Source organism: Thalia democratica, chromosome 5 (genome assembly GCF_965202585.1).
Source record: "Thalia democratica chromosome 5, ktThaDemo2.hap1.1, whole genome shotgun sequence".
Taxonomy (NCBI): domain Eukaryota; kingdom Metazoa; phylum Chordata; class Thaliacea; order Salpida; family Salpidae; genus Thalia; species Thalia democratica.
Window position 1 is genome coordinate 15,155,229 of NC_139169.1, and position 22,371 is coordinate 15,177,599.

General features: G+C 25.7%; 1 protein-coding gene across 1 annotated transcript; it reads left to right on the forward strand.

The window, feature by feature from the left end:
- Positions 1-1,801: 1,801 nt before the first annotated feature.
- LOC145836274 (multicopper oxidase 3-like) lies at positions 1,802-19,918 on the forward strand. The gene is made up of 12 exons (XM_082944092.1): positions 1,802-1,959; positions 14,813-14,954; positions 15,275-15,461; positions 15,710-15,823; positions 16,092-16,222; positions 16,519-16,626; positions 17,124-17,189; positions 17,354-17,447; positions 18,074-18,183; positions 18,442-18,587; positions 18,697-18,893; positions 19,818-19,918. The coding sequence occupies exons 1-12, from the start codon at positions 1,802-1,804 to the stop codon at positions 19,916-19,918; spliced, it is 1,554 nt and encodes a 517-aa protein (XP_082800218.1).
- Positions 19,919-22,371: the final 2,453 nt, after the last annotated feature.

Below are 22,371 nucleotides of genomic sequence, written 5' to 3' on the forward strand. Positions count from 1 at the left end.
AAATAAATGAGCGAATATGAGTATCTCAACTATACATGCTTAAAAAATTGTCTACTAACGCGAGGCAGAATGGTTCGAGGTGTTACTGCGCCAACTGCTGAGCGCGGTGTGCATTAAGGTCGTGGATTCGAATCCCGCCAGTACCGTGTTTACTGGACGGGCGTAAACTCCTTAAGCAAAAATACGCAAGGGGTTGCGTAGAACTCGGGTGAGATTGGAAGTCTGTATGATGGGGAGACACCATCTCGTGAGTTGTCTCACCTCTGACAATTTACAAACAGGCTTTAATATCAAAACCCCAGAAGTTGATAAATTTGAACTAATTTGACTGACACGCCGTTCTTTTTAAATGTAAAAAGTTGAAGCAATTGAATTACTATACAAATTGCTACCAAAGTTTTTTAGTAATTTTTCTATAGATTTCAAAAGTTTTTGTTCCATTTTAGTATAAAACTAAATTAAGGTAAAAAAAAATGTTTAAAATACTATAATAACATTGATAAGATACTGTACACCTATTTTATAAATGTTTTTTTTATAAAAAATAACTAATAATACAACATTTTTTTGAGTTTTTGACAGGTCTTTTGCATCTAATATATTTTTGTAACTTTAAAAGTAAAAAATATTTAATTTTAAGTTTTCCCAGGTTTTTTTAAACTTAAATGGTCAAATTCGAGGTTTTTTAGGTTTCTATGCAGTACTATTAAGATTTAATTTGATAACAAAATATACTTTAAATAATTATTATTTAACATTGTTGACAGAATATGAATTTAAAAAGCTTTAAATAAAATTTATAACATCTAAAATTTGTTGTAAAAACCAAAATTAAGTTTTATTCTTAGTCTAAAAATATTTAGAAATGTTGCTACAATTTTGTTTTATTAAATGCAATTTTTATGTGATATTCAATCTATCGTTGAAAAAAAACACTTAATATAAATATAGTGTAAGGTAAGTTAAATTTAATAAACTCAAGTTATTATAAAAACAAAAAATAAAACTGTGGTTATTATACAACATAATTGCTAATTAAGTTTTTTTAATACTAAAAATAGCACTTCTATTTAAAACGACAACTTAGTACTAAGCACAAAAACGCAAGTGCATTATTTTTCAAAAATTTGCATTTTATAGTTTAACTTTAATCTTTTTTTTCATACATATTTTTTTTAACTTACCAATGTAATATTGACAATTTTTCCTTTAACTTTAAAAGACATAACTAACTTACTATAAAAAAAACCTTTTTAACCGTTTGAAAAAATTTTCTTGCATATTTTACTAATTTTAAAAATGAGAAGTTAAAGGAAAAATTCTAACTAAATCTTAATAGTAATGCAAAGAAACCTAAAAAACCTTGAATTTGACCATTTAAGTTAAAAAAACCTGGAAAAACGTAAACTTTAAACAGTTTTTACTTTTAAAGTTACAAAAATTTGATGAGATGCGAAACACCCGCAAAAACATTAAAAAAATGTTGTATTGTTAGTTTTTTTTTTCACAAAAAAAACCATAAAAAAAGTAGGTTTACAGTATCTTATCAATGTTATTATACTATTTAAAAATTTTTTTTTACTATAATTTAGTTTTATACTAAAATGGACAAAAAACTTTTGAAATCTAGAGAAAAATTACAAAAAACCTTTGGCAGCAATTTGTATAGTAATTCAATTGCTTCAACTTTTTATATTTAAAAAGAACGGCGTGCCAGTCAAATTAGTTGGAATTTATCAACCTCAGGGGTTTTGATTTTATAGTCAGTTTGTAAGTTGTCAGAGGTGAGACAGCTCACGAAATGGTGTCTCCCCATCATACAGACTTCCAATCTCACCCGAGTTCTACGCAACCTCTTGCGTATTTTTGCTTTAGGAATTTACGCCCGTCCAGTAAACACGGTACTGGCGGGATTCGAGCCCGCGACCTTATAGCACACCGCGCTCAGCAGTCGGCGCAGTAACACCTCGAACCATCCTGCCTCGCGTTAGTAGGCAATTTTTTAAGCATGTATAGTTGAGATACTCATATTGGCTCATTTATTTCTCTCGTTTTTAAAATTAGTAAAATATGCAAGTAAATATTTCTAAACTTTACAAAGGTAGCGCACATTTTGTTTCTATATTTATTGAAAATTATAAACTAATCAGGGTTGCAAAAACACCTGGAATTTGACAATATAGGCAAAAAAAGAAATCCTTGAAGTTAAAAATTAAAGAAAATTTTTTGAAAAACTTGGAAATTGATACCAATATTAGTTATTTGTGAAGTAATGAACTTAAAAATAGCTACAGAAATGTATCATATAGATAAAAAAAGTTTTTTGTTATTAGAATCATTATTAAAAAAAAACACAAAATAGAATTTTCACAATACCTTTTTAATGTTATTATACTATTTAAGACAGTTTTTTTCCGTTAAATTTAATTTTATTCTAAAAATAAATCAAAATACTTGTTTATAAAAAATCTTGAGTAAATTCAGAAAACTTTAAAAAAAAATTACCTAAAACTAATTTCAGTTATCAACTTGTATAAAATACTATTAATTGGTTTTATTTCTCTAAGAATATAAGAACGTATATAGACGTTTTATTGACATCTATAGATGTTTTAATCAAATTAATATAACTCACTAAGGCTTTATAAAACTTAGAATTAAAATTTATAAAAAGAACGAATAAAATATGTTGATATGTGTTCCAGGGACGTGTTTTGACTAGTTTTCTTATCCTGTGAACCCTCTTAAAAAAAAGAAAAGAAAACAAGATTCTTAGAATATCACTAAAACGTTGTTTATTTACTTTGTTTTGGCTATTTTATCCCTGCACCATCAGGCAAACATTTAATTATAAATAGAAGATATTTTAATTTAATTATCTAAGTGTAAACATTTTTTTTAGTTAAATTGAAAATTTTATAGATTAAATTCTTGAAAAAATATTCTTATTATAAATATATATAATTGTAAAAAGTTTAAAATTTAAACGAAAAATTTTTAAGAACTCCATCTATACTAACATTTAAATTAAAATTGAAATTTTTTTTATGAAAATTTATTGTGGTTTTATTTATTTTATGATATTGTTTCCTGATAAAAAGGTTTTTTTTTATAGTTAGTTAGTTATGTCTGTAAAAGTTAAAGGAAAAATTGTTTATATTACATTAGTAAGTTAAAAAAAATATATATGAAAAAAAAGATTAAAGATTAAACTATAAAATGCAAATTTGTGAAAAATAATGCACTTGCATTTTGTGCTTAGTACTAAGTTGTAGTTTTAAATAGAAGTGCTATTTTAGTATTAAAAAAACTTAATTAGCAATTATGTTGAATAATAACCACAGTTTTATTTTTTGTTTTTATAATAACTTGAACTTAATAAATTGAACTTACCTTACACTATATTTATATTAAGTGTTTTTTATTTCAACGATAGATTGTATATCATATAAAAATTGCATTTAATAAAACAAAATTGTAGCAACATTTCTAAATATTTGTAGACTAAGAATAAAACTTAATTTTGGTTTTTACAACAAATTTTAGATGTTATAAATTTTATTTAAAGCTTTTTAAAATTCATATTTTGTCAACAATGTTAAATAATAATTATTTAGAGTATATTTTGTTATCTAATTAAATCTTAATAGTAACGCCAAGAAACCTAAAAAACCTCGAATTTGATCATTTAAGTATAAAAAAACCCGGAAAAACTTAAACTTTAAACAGTTTTTACTTTTAAAGTTACAAAAATTTGATGAAATGCAAAAAACCTGTCAATAACTTTAAAAAAATGTTGTTTTGTTAATTATTGTTCACAAAAAAAAAAACAATAAATAAAGTAGGTTTACAGTATCTTATCAATGTTATTATAGTATTTTAAACATTTTTTTATACCTTAATTTAGTTTTATACTAAAATGGACAAAAACTTTTGAAATCTAGAGAAAAATTTCAAAAAACCTTTGGCAGCAATTTGTTTAGCAATTCAATTGCTTCAACTTTTTATATTTAAAAAGAACGGCGTGCCAGTCAGATTAGTTCGAATTTATCAACGTCTGGGGTTTTGATTTTAATGTTAGTTTGTAAGTTGTCAGAGGTGAGACAGCTCACGAGATGGTGTCTCCCCATCATACAGACTTCCAATCTCACCCGAGTTCTACGCAACCCCTTGCGTATTTTTGCTTAAGGAGTTTACGCCCGTCCAGTAAACACGGTACCGGCAGGATTTGAACCAACGACCTTAATGCACACCGCGCTCAGCAGTCGGCGCAGTAACGCCTCGAACCATCCTGCCTTGCGTTAGTAGACAATTTTTTAAGCTTATATAGTTGAAATACTCACATTCGGTCATTTATTTCTCTCATTTTTAAAGTTAGTTAAATATGCAAGTAAAAATTTCTAAACTTTATAAAGGTAGCGCTCATTTTATTTATATATTTATTGAAAATTATAAACTAATCAGGGGTGCAAAAAGACCTGGAACTTAACAATATAGGCAAAAAAAAAATCCTTTAAGTTAAAAAATAAAGAATTTTTTTTTTAAAAGCTTGGAAATTGATACCAATTTAGTTATTTGTAAAGTAATGAACTTTAAAATAGCTACAGAAATGTATCATATCGATAAAAAAGATTTTTGTTAAAAATATACATTATTAAAAAAAACACAAGTAGAATTTTCACAATACTTTTAAATGTTATTATACTATTTTAGACAGTTTTTTTTCCGTTAAATTTAATTTTATTCTAAAAATAAACCAAAACACTTGTTTTTAAAAAATCTAGAGGAAATTTAGAAAACTTTAAAAAAATTTACATAAAATCATTGCAACTATCAACTTGAAAAAAATACTATTAACTATATTATTCTTAGAATATAAGAACGTTTATAGACGTTTTATAGACGTCTATAGACGTTCTAATCAACTTAATATAACTCACTAAGGCTTTAGAAAATTTAGAACCAAAATTTATAAAAAGAAAGAATAAAATATTTTGATATGTGTTCTAGGGGCGTGTTTTGACTGGTTTTCTGATCCTGTGAACCCCCTGAAAAAAAAAAGAAAAGAAAGAAGTAAATATATATCTTAGAATATCTCTTAGAATATCACTAAAACGTTGTTTATTGACTTTTATATGACTATAATAACAAACATTTACAAAGTAAAAATGCGAATTTAGGTTGTTTTAAACTGTTTATTTTTATTAACATTTGTACATCATTTTGATAAATTGATCAGCAAGGCATCTATTTATATTTGTAGTATAAGTAGTAGCTAAACAATAAATAATTAAATTATTAATATGACCTTGGAAGTAACGCAGCCATATAAGTTCAAATCAAGAAAAATCGAAACAGGTCACAGGAAAAAAGTTTTATGTTAAGTTAAATAAAGAAACTATTTTCGTTTAACAAAATATTCTAGTTTTGCTTACGTAAGTATTTTAAAATCCTAGTTAATATATTACTTTAAACTTAAACTATTTAAATTATATATCAGCTCACAAAAATATATAAATAGCAATTTATAATAAGTTTGTTAAGTAACTAACTTTTGTAGAATATATTCCTTATAAGATAAATTTCTAGTCTTTAGAAATTAAAACTTATGTCTTTGTTTGTGAACTTTTAAGTGCTTATTTCTACTTGAACTATGTGCAAATCTTTTACTACAAACATCACATTCAAAAGGTCTATCACCAGTATGAATTCTAATATGAATTCTTAAATGATGTTTGAGTGAAAACTTCTTCTTAGAAATATCACATTCATAAGCCTTTTCTTTAGTGTGAATTAACATATGAGATTTTATTTGATCTCTTCTCGCAAACTTCTTTAAACAAACATCACACTCAAAATCTTTTTTACCACTATGTATAATCATGTGTCTTGTTAAGCTTTTTTTCAGGGTAAAACTTTTGTCACATTGTTCACAATTAAATGGTTTATCATCAGTGTGAACTATTGTATGTTGTTTTAGATGACCTCTTTGTGAAAAACATCTTTTACAAACATCACATTGATAAATCTTCAAACCAGAATGAGTAAGTTGATGTGATTTCAAACCACTAATTCCAGCAAAACTTTTATCACAAACATCACAACTGTAGGGTTTTTCACCAGTATGAATTCTTTTATGTCTAACTAATGCTGACTTTGACTTTAAATATTTTCCACAGTTTACACAAATATGATTTTTATAATTATATTGCAAACTCATTGTTAAAAAAATGCTTTATAATCATTAACCTTGTAAAATTTGTTAAAGAAATTTAATAGTAATCAACTACTTCAAGTAAATAAAATATTGAGTGTTTTTAATGCAGCTATTAATCAGAGTAACATAATTTAACAAATGAATTTTGAAACTATTACAAATTTAAGTAAGCTGCCTTGATATTTACTTTTGTCTAGATTAATTTTCTATAATATTAAATTTTTAACTACTTACAGTTTACTAAAGTCAAGTATAAAATAAAATTAAAAACATTATGTTTTACAGCTTTGAATATGTTTTAAACTAATTATAAAAAGTAAAATGTTTTCAATTTTTATCAAAGTGTTTGATTTAATTGTTAGAATTAAAGCAGTCTATGCCACATTTAAATACAATTAATAAAACATTTTATTCTATTATAAAATAAAATTAGTTGATAGGTTTTGTTTTAAATAATCTTTTATTTAACAAAAATTTGTTGGGTTCTTTTTAACTTTTCTGAAAAGTTTCTAAATAATTATATTTCAGATTGAAATATATTTTTTAAATAATATACTGCTTCGCTGCATAGTTTTTTGAGTATAATAGAAAAAAAACAAAAATTGTGCAAGGTTTAAAAACAGTATTCTATTGATTAACTAATTTAAAATATGAAGTTTGAATTTACTGAAGAAAAACTACATAAAAAATAAGTTATATTTTCAAAATAATATTTGAAATTCCTGTTTTGTATAATAAATCTCGTTTGTAATTTAATTCAAAATTCAACTATATTTTCTGACACTTGATAATGGAGCATCTCAAAACTCACTTAACTTGAAATCTAAATAAAAATTTATATTCATAATGATTAATTGATAAAAAAATCTGCTTAATGCGAATTTAATTAATCTCGTTTCTAACTTAATTTAAATTTTAAGTGTAATTTGTTATGCATGATTGTTGAGCATCTCGTAAATCGTTCAACTTAAGGCCTAAATTAAACTTTATATTTATAATCATTAGCATGTTTTTATCAAAATAATGTGCTTAAAGCAATTTAATGGTTCTCGTTTGTAATTTAATTCAAAATACAAGTATACTTTGTGATGCTTGATTGTTGAGCTTCTCGTAATTCGTTTAACTTGAGGTATGAAATAAACTTTACATTTACATTGATTAGTATAACTTTACCAAAATGACGTGCTTAAATCATTTTTAATGAATCTCGTTTGTAATTTATTTTAAATTTCATGTATATTTTGTGATACTTGATTATTAAGCATCTCATGATTTGTTTAACTAGAAGTCTTAATTAGACTTTTTATTCATAATGATGAATTTATTTTCTTAATTTTTTATCCTTCTCTTTACTCTTTTATAAATAAAAGTCTTTAAAATCAATTTAAAAATTTTAATTCTATAGATATAATATAAGCACTTTTTGATAAGTACGATACTATTTGTTTGCTTTCAAAAAACTTACTCATTACAAAAACAAAAATGATAATTATATTTAAGTTTATGTTGACATTGATCTGAAAATTTTATTATTTTTGCTTCGATAGTCCAAAAGTCGAGTTAATAAATAATTTTATTACTAAATCGTGTTGTTTTTATTAATTAATAGTTTAATAATTTTTTAAATGATGAAAATACTCTGGTTTTAAAAATATTGTTTTGAACAAATAATAACAACCGCTCTACGCTAATTGACGTATTTTTAGGTAGATTAAATACCAATCACGCCAGGTATTATGCTTCAATAGGTATGTTATAATTAAAACCATGCCTCTATCATGCGGAACTGTTATGCAATTACAGAAAACTGAATGGCTGTTAGACTGTTAACATTGTTTCGTGCAGTTCTAAAATTCGTAGGAGCTAGCTCTCCCTATTGGATGTAAGTAAAGTTTTGCTAAAGGTTCAAATGAACAAAAGTTTCAGCAAAAAAAAGTGACTTTTTACTTTCTTGACAAAAATAAATAGATATACAACTCTACTATTATATTTATATACAACATTTATATGCTAGCTTTACAAAGGCAACAAGTCAAACTTTTAAGTTGAAGATTTAAAACGTAGTTGCCAGAATGTAATCATCTAAAACCAAACGTATTTAAAATACGTACAATTTTTTTTTAATTAAGGAAATCTTTTATTTAAGATTAGTTAACAAAGTTATACAGATTAAACATTAAGCGAAAAGTATTAAACTGATAAACAAAACATAATAAATAAGGTGGCACAGGAAAACAAAATTACTAATAGTAAATCTTTTAAATTTAAAATTGAACAAGTTTAAAGTAATTAGGAAAATCTTACTACTACAAACAACTAAGAGATATTGTAGAGGAAACTTAAACACCCTTGAGCCCTCAAACAATTAAATAATTGTATGTGTAGCATTGGATTGTGGTACACTTAACTTATTAGTACTACCCATCATTATTAAATCCTACCTAATTTAATTACTATCTAATAAATACTAAACTCTATTTAAGACTACTTTATATAAATCAGACAAGACAGTTGGGAGTGATGAATCTATTATACAAAGAACCACAAAACAATACAAACAAAATATTAAAAATATAAATTACTATGACAATTTTTTTAGAAACTACAAGCTATTTAAATCTATTTCAAAAGACTTAAAATATAAACTAAAAATTAGATAAAACTTTTAGTAAACCACAAACTGTTAAACTATAAATCTGGCTCAAATATTTAAGCAATTAAACACAAATTGAAATATTCACTATAGCACAAAACAATACTTACAATAAGCATTTACACAAAGTTCAAGATATCTGTTGTTGCTTCAAGCTGCACACCAAACTGACTAACTGCTTACATATAAAATGCCTGTCATGTTCTGATGTTTAGTTGCATCAGAATTTAGTTTGAAACACGTCAGATGATTCTTATTGGCTTGTTCATTCAACCGTATTAACTCAAAATATTCTCTGAGCTCAACTTTAAACAATGAATAATGTAAGTTATCATTACATATGAAATATAATATTTAACTTCTTTCTTTTATTTGTCAGAAAAGTTAGGTTTCAAGCCTAACAGATCGTTCAAAGTTACAGTAAATAAGAAAAACTCTAAGCTTGGAAAATGGATTATTAGGTTGAGAATGAGTTTGCAAAAAATTTATGCTATAATTTTGTTAAAGCTCGAATTCAAATTTTTTTCACTAAATATTTTAAGTAAAAGTTTATACTTAACAGCAATAGTTTTTAAACCCTTAGTTGCTAACTCAATCATTTTTGTAAATGATTTTAATTTATTTTTTTATCGTTTAGTAAATAAAATATTTTAAATTTAATTTTAAATGTTTTGTTTGCTTATACTAAAGCTAACCAACAATAAAATTTAGTTTAAATTTCTACATTTGAGTTTACGATAAAATCAATGCTAATAAGTTACATGTGTTTTTTCTAATATTATATCAAAGTTTTAAATGTTAACTTAACATGGTAATAAAATAAGAACTACAGTTAAAGCAATTTCAATTTTATGTTTCACACAGATTTAATGTAAATTATCTTTTTTTTTCAATTTATGATCAACTTGATACTACGTACACTTACACTTATATCAGAAGTTTTAAGTCTAACTTAAATAAAACGTTTTACACATTTCTGAGTTTTTAAAAAGATGTTTTAATTTATTTAATTGTTTTCGTATAATTTTATTGATAAGGGTTTTACACCTGCAGAACAATTTGTTGATGAATGATTAAAATACTTTGTTAACACTGGTAAACTTTCATGCATATAACAGTTGTAAACAGTTGTTTTGGTTTTTAGTTGTCATGCATGGTAACTTTTAATTTATAATTATTTAAAAAAATATCAACTAAAAAAGTTTTAAGTAAAGTAGGACTTGTTTTAAACAGATGTTCGTCTAAATCTTTAAAATACTACCATATCAAAGAGGCAGTATATTTTTAAATTTAAAGATATCATTAATTGAACGTTATTTATGTAATTATTGTGCTTTAAAATTTCGTTAAAAGTGTATAATAAAAAATTTTTGAAAACTTATCTTAGAAAAAAAAGAAAAACCTTTAATAAAAGTTCAAACTGGATTACAAAATTTACCGTGTACTTATTGATTTAATACTTAACTTAATTTTTTCAAGTACTGTTTGAGGAAACAGATTAAGCATTTTATTTTGGAGTGTAAGTTCACTTTTTCATCATTGTTGTAACTTCATATACATTTCTAATTTGATTGTACTTATTATTAATGTTTAGCCTGCAAATTAAAGTTTTAAATATATTTGATACTTTAACTCAGGGGTGGGCAACGTTTTGAGCCGACGAGCCAGACGTAGATAAAAAAGTCTTTGGCGGACTGGAGCATTTCAGTTTCGTTTATATCACGAAAAACACAAAGTTATCAAATTCATTTCGTCAAAATACTAGTTAAATGTTTTTTTTTACTAAACTTAGTATTAGATTAAACTATCATGTAAATTGTACCTCAGACATTTTTTTCTATTTTCACTTTTGAATATTAAGCGTAAGTGTCTAAAATTTCTTGCTTGGCATGAATTACATACTCGCGGGCGGCAGTTTTACCTTTTGCTTGATGCTTTTAAAGTTACCTAAAAATATGCAGGCCTGCCACTTTCACTCCGCGGACCGTACGTTGCCCGCCTATACTTAATAAAAATATTTTTTAAATCTGAAAAGTCTTTCGTACAAGAAGAAAACTTGACTGGTAGTAATGTAATAGCTAAAAAGAACCTGGGCTCCTCAATGTACGATACAAAGAAACAGAGTAAAAGAAAAAAAAAATCAGTAAAACTATTTCTATTTTAAAACTTGACTTAGAATAATTTGCTCAACTAAGGTTTTATAACACTTTCAAATAATTGAGAAAAAATTCTCGCCTAGATTTAATTAACCTAATAAATATAATTAAATGTACCTCGTTTGCTTTTATAAGACTTTTAAAAAGTAATAATAATAATAAAAAGTTTTGTTAGTAGTTGTTTATGACTTAAAGGTTATGAGATTGTGATTCACTTCTTGCGGTTGCAAAAGAATTATTAGTAACTTTTATATTTTTTATAAAAAAATAATGTAGGCTAACACTGTAGAAAAGATAAACACTTTACACAAATTTGTAGACACAAACATATAGTCATTAAATGTTTTCTTATGAGTTAAACAACTTGAATAGCTTCATGAAAGTTCATTAGATTATGTTTGGATTCAATAAATTAAACAATATCATAAGTTTTTATGACAACGTTAAGTTTCATGAATATATCTTACCTGTTTACATGCAAAACTTGTTTTAAAACAATAAAAAAAAACTAAATATAGAACTTAGCAAGTAAATTAGTGATTTATTCTAATCATTCTCTACAGAAAGGATAACGAAAAGGTAAGTTAATAAAAAGTTTAAAAATAAATGTTTATTTAGTATAAGACTATAAAAATTAAAATTAATTTAACTACAATCAAAAGACAATTTTTAAACACAAAAGGGTAGATGTTACATAATTTTGATTAACTTTTTAACAATGGTTTACGTAACAAAAGACACTCAAACTGTGAATCACCACAAATAGCTTAAAATGTTTAAATTTTGTCACAACTTACGTACGAATGTATGATTTATTTAGCTGCATTTTTCTAAATTGGTAACTGTGTCATAAGATCAAAGTGTTATATATAATATTATGGAAATTGTATTATACAAGAAGATTAATTTGAAGTCAGTTTATAAGTTTTAATAACGTGAGACATAATGTAGTATTATTTATCAGTCAAGACTAAAATAAAATTAAAACAAGAAAAAAGGTTAATTATACAATACAATCATTCAATAGATTACTTAACATAAATATTTCTGTTGTATATTTCAAACAACTTAATGCGCTTTAAAAGTTCCCAATAGATTTCACGATTTTTCTAGTTAATCTAAACAAGTCGATTAGGCGTTTTATAAAATTTTATATAAAATAGGTTGATACAATGTATTGTGTGCCAATTTTACAGCTAATAAAAAAAAATTCAGAATTTTTTTTTTTAGACTTATTTTGTTCTAAAAATCAGTTTGAGCTTTTTGCCTTTAGTATTCAAGCCACCATATACAACTTAGTCAGACTTTTTTGTTCAAACCAATTAATATTTTCGTATTAAAGTAAAAGCTTAAAGCTGTAAACCTTTTTCTGATTCATATACATTTTCTTTTATCAAAGGTGGTACTTGCAAAAATATATTAAAACTGAAGAAAAGTATGCGTATTTTCCAAAGTAATATTGTTTATTGAACCACTAAAAAAAAGCTTAAAATATTTAGTTTTAGGACCTAGTGCACGAAGAACCTTTTGGTCATCAAGTCGTACACCACTTGGATAGCTTTTAACGTCTTGTACAGCACTAGCTGTCTAGGACTATAGATATAGAAGTCTTTATATATAGCTAAATGACCACTCAAATGCTATGAAATAATTAATTTTAACTTTTTGTACTCAGTTGTAAACATTTGTCATATTTTATACGAAAACCAGTAACATTACATTAAACAAAAGGACAGCTTTTTCAATGCATATTTTGATGAACTTACTTTAATGAGACATATATATTAAAAGACTTTAGTATAAAAATATATAAAAAAAGTTGCAATACTTGGTTTACAATATAGTTTTGAAAATTATAAATGCACAAATGCATTTAATAACACAATACAAAAAAATCATGGTTGCACAGTTTAATATACGTGCAAATGTGTTAAATAGTGAATCATACTTTTAAAAGTTTAAAAATTAAAACATCCATGTATTGTGAAACTAATTTAAAATAGTCTATTTCATGTCGTGAATAAATAAAAAAGAAACATGTTTTTTTAAACTCGCGTTAAAATTAACTAATTTATCAAATTAAAGTAGATATACATCGCAGATATAAAATCAAGTTTCATTCTCGAATTTTTTAAGTACACAACTTGTATGAAAATATAATACAAAATACTTTCTAAAGAACATTTTTCTTGTTGGTTATAAGTTGAAAATTATAAATTGTTTTTACTTAAACAGGTTCTTGCTTAAAAGTATAATATTTTAAATAATCATGAAAACGTCATCATTTTTAGTTTTTATGCAACTATTTGGACTCGGATTAGCTTTTTATTTAGGTGAGTGTTAAAAAAATGCTAACAAATACTTGTGAAAATTTTATTTGTTTCATAAGTTTTAAGTATGTAAAACTTAAAGTAAGTTACGCTTGATATTAAAACAATATGTTATTTAAAATGTTTTTAATTAAAAAAGATATATTTTCAGCATTGACTTAGCAAAAGAATTTCTTCTTAAAAAGTTTTTAATTGTATTTTATAATTAGTTATTATTCAGGAAGTAAATTTCAATATGTAGAATAATAAACACGATAAGTCAAAGCTTAAACTTTTAAGTTCTAAAAAATAAAAAATAAAAAACGTATCTACAAATAAATATTAAATAAAAGCAGAGCGTTTCGAAAATAATGTTGAAACATTTATAAACTTTAAAATTAATCTGCTAAACTCTGAAAAATATATAAAAGTAGTTAAGTTTTTATATAACAGATTCAAGCTAGTTTTACCAAAAAATCTTCATTACTATTATTATTACAACAATAGAGTTTTTAGTAAAAAAGCTTAAATGACCGGAAATTACAAGCTATTCATTTTAAAAACGTGATAAACTCGGTTTTGTTTGTAGTTTGTAAAATGAGTGTAGTTTACTACGTCTACTCTTAGCTCAAAGCATATTTATATAACCCAGCTAAAGGCTTCAGTTGGGTACTTTTGAGTAGAGTAGAAAATACTTAATATTTGTTAAATGAAATAAATTTTGGAAAATGTTTAAGAAAATTTTTGACTTAGTTATGTTTAATAAATAACGGTGATTATTTGTAAATGCTGTTAGTGTTTCAATTAAGATTAAACTTGTTTCAATAACTTGCATGTCATAAACGCACTACTTTTTGTGATCATGGCTGTTGTAAGCTACTTCACGATTTTGAGTTTATATTGCTTGCGTTTCAATATGAAATATAAAATTTTATTAACTGTCACTTATATTTTATACAGGTAATGAAGCATCGCACCGATGTAATAGAACATGCAATGGAGAAACAATGATTTGTCATTACGACTAGAATATTAAATGGTTTGCCTTTTTATTACCTGTATTACTATTTAACTTTTAGGTATTTAAAACTTGCAAACAAAAAAGGCCAACTATAGGGAAATAAAAAAGAAAATAAATCTAACTTAGTCTAACCTTAGACCTTTACAAAAATAAATTCTGAGTTACAACTATGCTTTATGACAGACAAAAATGTAATTTCGCATGAGATTTTTATATTAATCCAATTGTTAGCTCTTTCTTAAACACTACTACTAATAAGAGTGATTTTGTGTGAACTATAATTATTATTAACAACATTTTTTTACTTTACTGATCGTAATTTTAAGTTAGGATTAAAATAGTTTTAAAACCAACATTTAACTAATATAAACTTGTAAGAGTAAATAAGTTTTCTGTAAATTTATAAACTATTTTGTTTTGAAGAACAGTTTACACTATGTAACGTACAATTATCAGGAACAGGACACTAGCATATGGAATTTGTGGTAATTGCACAACTAACGCTTCAGATTGCTACAACAAAGGTTGCTTTCCTGCAGATGGTTTTTCCAAACCAATCATTCAAATTAACGATCATCTACCTTTGCCTGTTATTTTGGTCAGTATAAACTGTTTAAGATAGTTAAAGTTAACACTGTACACAGTAATGTTTTTACGCATCATAGAACAGTACTTAATTATCATAAGATGATAATGCCAGGTTTGAAAAGATTTTTTATCAAGGTTCTAATAAATTTAGATATAGCTCGTTCTTCTACAGTTTCAAAATGGATTAATAAACTAATAGTTTTATTCACAGCAATAAATATTTCTTTAGCTTTACTTGACTACTTAATAGTCTACAGTTTTCATTGCGTCGCTGTGCGCTTTAAGCTGCAGTGACTTTTCTACCTACTTACTTTTCAACTTGTTTTTCAGGTGTGCGAAAACGACACGATAGTGGTGAACGTCCACAACAACCTTCAGAACGGGGACGCCATGACAATCCACTGGCACGGAATGGACATGAGGGACTCGCAGTGGATGGACGGAGTTCCAATGGTGTCCCAGTGCCCTCTGTCAGCTGCTGAAAGTTTGCGGTACAAGTTCACAGCTTATCCCCACGGTATGTTCAAAAATCTGTTATCAGTTTATTGTCTGTCTTAGTTTATACGAGTTAGAAAAAATTGAAATTTGTTTAATCAAAAGCTACTGTTATATTTTTAACAACAAATTGTTGAGACATTTTTACACTTTCTAACTGCAGGTTCAGTTAATAGCTTACACATGAAAAATACAGGGTTTAATTCAACACAGAAAAATTGTAAAAAGCATTCTCAAGTTGCTTTTTTCGTATAAAATTATTTTAAAAAGGTACTCATTGGTGGCATTCACACAATTCATTGCAAAGGGGCGACGGACTCGTAGGACCTCTGATTGTCAGGCAAGCAAAACAAGACAACGTTTATTCAGATTTGTACGATATTGGTGAGTTTAGGTCATATACTTGTTTTTAAGCTTTTAAGCTTCACAGTATTCAAAAAACTTACTTATCAAAATTTTTAATGAAAATAAAACATTTCAAACTGCTTTTTAGAGATATACGCACAATACTTTAATAAATGATTAAAAATAATTAACCATAATAAATGGTTTTTTTTTCTCAGACACCTTTTAAGTTGCAAAAAAAGTGTTAAGCTTAAAAAAAGCGAACTCAAGTTTTAAAAGTAAAACAACGTAACACTTAAAAATACAGATATTGACAAGCACGTTTTCATGGTTAGCGACTGGTTCCACACTACTGCATTGGACAAGTATACTTCTATCTTCGCAGGAAAAAACCCAGACGGGCTTAAGGCAGAGATCATTGTTATCAACGAAAAAGGAGTAAGACTAATTTAAGTTTAAGAACAAAAGATCCTTATTAACAAAAAAAATAAAATAAACATATGAGCAAGTTTTCCTTCAACTAAAATTTATATTAAAGTAATGTTGATACTAAACTGCAATTTCTTGCAAGCAATATCTTTATGACTTTGTTAGCTCGTTTAAATATAAAAATTTCTCAATTAATTAATTTTCAAATTCTAAAATCTAAAGTACTTATTTTAATGTTTAGCTTTTTTAAAATCTTGAAACTACATTCATAAAGCATGTCGTCTCATCAAACACATATTTTTCAGCGCACGCCTAGCTCAACAACAACACCATACGAGTTGTTTTTATTAACTCCAAACAAACGAACTCGGTTCAGAGCTATCAGCCATGCAACCCTTTACTGCGCTTTAGAGGTTACTTTTGTTTATAACTTCTACCTAAAAAATAATATCTAAATCAGTTAATATTTGATAAAGAAGACAGCAATAAAAGTACTATAAAGAGTACCAAAATAAACTTATTTATTTATTTAAGCTACTTTGTTTTGGGTGTGTAAGTTAGAATTTACCAAATACTTTTTAAATAAATACCACCCCTTTTAAGAAACTCTGGTCTAAATAAGGAGTCAACAAGACTAGTTTTTATACCGATATTTTCTGCTTAATTTTTATGAAACAAATTTTAGGATTTTACGTATTACAATTTTAATACGTAAAAATTTAATTTTTTTTTTTTGAAAATCAACTTAGTTGTAAACTTAATTAGTTATTTGAAAATATTTTTGAACTTGATAGAGTCGAGTAAATTACTTTGATTTTAAATTATAGACATGGTGCAGTAAACAATTGTTTTAACTTACTTTAAAGTTAAAAACACTATTAAAAGTCAATTATATTTTTTTAATTTATAGATCACCATAGACGATCATGAACTCATGGTAATCAGTACTGATGGAAATGACATTCAAACTGAAATTGTAAGTTTTTACACACTTTTGTGCCTTTATAACAAAATATCTTCGTAAAACTACGTTTAGTATGGTTTAAAACTACTAAAAAATTGAAGAAAGTACGTTAAAATGATACTAAAAAAAAAAAAAAATAGAAGTTCTTTTACTTTAGCTGAACAACACACTATTAGGTTTCAACAATAACAATCCAGCCTGGCGAAAGGTATGATTTTGTAGTAAGTGCAAATAAAACTCCCTCTAATTACTGGATGAGAGTTATAGCAAGTAATTATACCGAGTGTGCAAATCTTTCACAAAAAGCCATTGTTAGGTAATAATCAAAAAAAAAAGTTGAATTATTACATTTTGTAGTATTATTTTATAAAAAAACAATTCAAACAGTTTTTTGTCATTGTTTTCAAACAGCCTTATTCAGATAAAAATAAATTGAAATTGCCGTGCTATTTTGGCATACAAGTTTATTTTTTAAATTTAAAATCTATTATATTTGTTCTCAGAGAAATGTGTCACATTTTATATTTTAAAGTCTACCTTTCATCATGCTAACTATCCAAAGCTTAAAATACTAATTAATATTGAAGTTTAAGTTAGCTAAATCTATTTATCCGCCAAACTATAGCAATTATTTTGTACGCCTGATTAATTTAAAATTGAAAAATAATAAATTTTAGTTTTTCGTTAGATACGATGACCCATTAGTTAGTAACACAACTCTACCTTCAACAAACAAAACTAAAGTGTTTAGAATTTTAAACCCTATGTTGAAAGAAAAGAATGTGGTAAACCCAGTTTACGTAAATCAGCTGAAATCTGTTAGCAACATTTCTGAGAAACTCAGAGGCACTCCTAACGAAACTTTGTTTTTGAACTTGGTTTTTCTCCAACACCAGCGATTAATAACATAGTGTACGAACAAGCCGACAGACCCTTGCTTTTTCAGTACGACACTGTTGATAAGAGTACGATTTGTAATGCTCCAAACTTCACTGTTTCGAAAGATGTTAGTTGTTTTGCACAAATTAATTTTAACTGTAAAACTTGTTAAATTTCCTTTTAATCCATAATTTTGTATCAAATTTCAGATAGATTATTACTTATGAGTTTAAAAAATTCCGTTTTACAAAATCAAAAAACAAATTTAGTATGATAGATAGTTTGAAACACTACTTTTTATTCTAAACTTAGATCTATGTCAACAAATAGCTGATAAATTACCAATTTATTGACTGTAAAAATGTAACCTTGAAACTCACTACAGCGAAAGCAATGTGTGCACGTAGTGAAGGTGAAAAGCAACCAGCTAATTGAAATGGTGATATTCGACAAGGGAGCCGGAACTAACAACGATTCGGGTCATCCGATACATTTACACGGTCAACCATATGCCGTTGTTGCTATGAAAAGGTGAGTTACACTTCTACCAGTAAATTGTTTCAAGCTATTAACTATTTATCACTTGAAATAAATTGAATGCTATAGCAATTAACCATGTTTAGCAAATGTTTGTTAAAAGGGTAAATGAGAGCGAACCGCTGCCAATGGAGAAAATGAAGGATATCTACTACAATACTAAAATTGATAGACAGTTGGTGAATCCCCCAATGAAAGACACAGTAATTATACCCAACAGAGGATACACTATTGTCAGGTTCTTTTCAGACAACCCCGGGTTCTGGCCTCTCCACTGTCACATATTGTACCATGATTTGAGTGAGATTGTTGTCATATTTAAAACTTCAACTTTAAACGTATTTTTTGTATACTTTTTATTATTTGTTAATTAGTGTTACTTATTGTACCTTTATTTGCAATATTGTTATGTATTGCAGTGATTTTAGAAACTTAATCATATTCACAAAAAAAAAAAAGGAAAAACAAAATAAGAAACTAGTGCTTGTATAAAAATAAACTCCTTATAAATAAAATTAAGCCAGCAATTGTTAGCTCTAAAAGGTAGCACCTAAGTAGTAAATAAGCTCAATAACTGCTGTGCGCATTTAGCATTAAAAAGTATTTTTTGTGTAAAAAATGTTCTATAAAAAATGTAATTGTTATGTATACAACACATAAAATATACTAAAACAAAAATAGCTATGTAAAATTACTAAAGAAAAAGTACCTATTATAAAAAGTTTTTAAAGTTTTTTCGCCTACGAATTAGCTTACGTACACTTTAAGAAATATAACTGATTAAGAGCAGGGGTATGTAGTCTTTAACATGTAAAAGAAAAACAAGAAAAATCTCGCACGCGGGTCGCATTTGTTAGAAAAAGTCTGCTATGGGTGACGAATTTTTGGAATAATTGTAGTAATCAAAACAACAAATGTTTTAATTTTCAAGTATATTAAAAAAAAAGAGACGAGTAGTTACTATTATTAATTAAAGTACCTAATTTTAAGTGTTTTTACAAACTTTTATTTATAATGATTTTTCAAAGTATAAATTTACTAAAAAATATATCGCGGGCCGCGTATTTTTGCTTTGCAAGCCGCTTTTTGTTGATATATGATGTTGCTAGAGTAAATAATTAAGTAGAATAAAAAATAATTAAGTAACTTAAAAGAAACTTCTTCTACTAGAAATCGAGTATAACTAGTAAAAATTCAACTCGTAAAACCGAAGTATTTTTTCAGCAATGTTTCTTGTGGTTCAAGTAGGAGAACCTGGAGTGGTCAAGAGAAGAGTTCCTAAAAGTTTTACTAGATGTGGTAGTTACGAGCCTGCTGAAAACTAGCAACTGTGATCTGCAATGTTTTCCAAATTTTCATCTGTATTTGTGTACTTTTTGGCCTAACATTTTAGTTAAGTACTCATTTATCTTTTATACTTCTTGTCTTATTTGTTTTAGTTTTTCTCTTGTAACTTTTATTAAAAATGAAACTTACAGAACAGATTTTTGTGTTAATAAACAATTTTAAGGTCTTTTAAATTGGTACAACACAACAAAATTGATAATAGCAAACTAGTGTTTTAACAGTTTTGACTAGTTCTATACAGGTACTTAACTCATTTTTATTTATATGCTTAATAAAACTTGGTATCATTTATATTTTAATTTTCATTTAATGTTACCAATACTTTGTATGGATAAATAAAAGATGTCTATACTATCTTTGGTTCTTTCAGTACTACTAAATTCTAGTTTTCTTTATTTAAGCATTCTTAGCTAAATCTAATTTAAAACATTATGAAAAATATTGATAAAAGTTTTTGATTGCAATTAGTACCTAAGAAATTGTACACATTTATAAATATATTTAATACTATTACTATATACTGCATAGTGTTTAAGCATTATTAATATTTTATATTGCCCAAAAAGTAAATAAAACACTTTAAACAACTTAAAACTATCAATTCTGGTTAGCTAGTTCTTTTTTAACAAAAAACAAATAGAACATTTTTCTTAGTGCTAGGGTGTTCATCTATGTCTTTGATAGAGTCTTTGACTGGTCTTTTGAAATTAGCTGAAAATTAAGTATAAAATAAACTATTTATTGAAGTTAAAAATAAATCTTGGTTTTGACGACGTACTTAGAACGAACAATTAACGAGTATTTTGAAATAACTTTTACTACACCATTTCTTTAGACGAGTTTCTTAAACTGCAAAACTATAAACTTTGAGCTTAAAACATATTTCAGCTTAGTATCCACTACAAAAAGTAAATCTTATTAATGAAAAAATATTAATATTTCTTAATCAAGTTCAAGCACTTACTTAAGAAAAAAAAAACTTACATAGACAGCCTATTTGTGCGAAAAGAGAGAAGAAAGCTTTAGCGTACTTTGTTTGAAGTAGTTCCATGTCTTTTTAATCCTAGGCTACAGTCACTTTGAATTAACACTTTAGTTAATTAATACTATAATTGTTAATTAAATACTTTTAATGTGTTTTTTCACTCAATTCTATGAATAAATCTTAACTTTCTTATTTCAAAGCAAAGAAAAGGAAACGCTTAGTTATTTAAAACAAAAAACTGTTTATTAGAATTTTTGTAATTTCACTACGGTTCTTTAGTTTTTTAGTGACATCATTTATTTTTAACCTTTAAACTTGAATTTGTATAAAAAAAAATATTTGCATATGATTAGTAAACATAAGTCAAATTATTTTTTAAAGTTTTGAAGCCGCTCAAACGTGGCTTATAATCACAATAAATCAGTTAAAAAAAAACCTATAAGCTTTTGATGCTAACACTTTTCTTTGAAAGTTAGTAATATTTTACTAAAGAAATTTTTGAAGGAAGTTATTTTTTAATGTAAACTAATAAAATTTTATTTATGTAAGAGAAGAGCTAAAAATCAGTTTTAATATATATAGAAATTAATTTTTTTTTATATCACTAAAAAGTACTCTTTTAAATGAAGTAAATTTTTAAAGTAACTAAAAAAATACTTTATTTTGTACATTAAATAACAAAAGTGAAACTACTAATAAGCTTTTTTTTTAATTTTAAACATGAATTTAAATCAATTTTGAACGAATAGGCTTTAAATATTTAACTCATACATAGAATCGAAATATTTTACCACCTAAAAAAACTACATAGTATATAAATTTGAATCTTATCAGAATAAAAATATTAATAAAACTTATTTAATAAAAAAAAAAAAAAAACAAATAACCATGAGCCAAGCTCAACTGTAAACAAGAGATACAATAAATTAAAGATACTCAAGCACATATAAGTTAATTTAAAAAGCTAAATTCAAGGCAAAAAGAAGAAGAATATTTTACACTTTTAACTTATTTTAATTCAAAGAATTTAACTGCATATAGAAATTCATATTTATTTTTGAAATTTGTTTGGTTTTACAACTTTTTTTTGAAGAAAATCGGTCGCTCATAAAAATTATCTAAAAATATTAAACTAGAAATTAATAATTGTTAGTTGAGAGTTCTTTACTAGAATTATAAGCAAAAAAAAAAAAGCTGTTAGTTACGTTAAAAAGTCCTTTGCACTATCTCTTTTATGGTAAGTTTTCTATAAATTGTAATAAAACAAATACGGTTTATCACAAATATAACTATTTTAAGCCACTAACATGTGGCCATTATTAACTTTATTACTATATTAAATTAAACGTGTATACTTTAAACTTGTGCAGTGTCGACTTTCTAAATTTTTATTTGTTTTTTTGTGTGAAAACAGTTCAGATATATGTTATTTATAAGTATCTTATT

Excerpts from the sequence above, each read along its gene's own strand:
- LOC145836274 (XM_082944092.1), top strand. The coding sequence starts at position 1,802 with ATGGTGTCTCCCCATCATACAGACTTCCAATCTCACCCGAGTTCTACG. Across the intron at positions 16,627-17,123 it reads CCCTTTACTGCGCTTTAGAG|ATCACCATAGACGATCATGA; the intron begins GTTACTTTTGTT and ends TTTAATTTATAG. Across the intron at positions 18,184-18,441 it reads ACTTCACTGTTTCGAAAGAT|CGAAAGCAATGTGTGCACGT; the intron begins GTTAGTTGTTTT and ends AACTCACTACAG.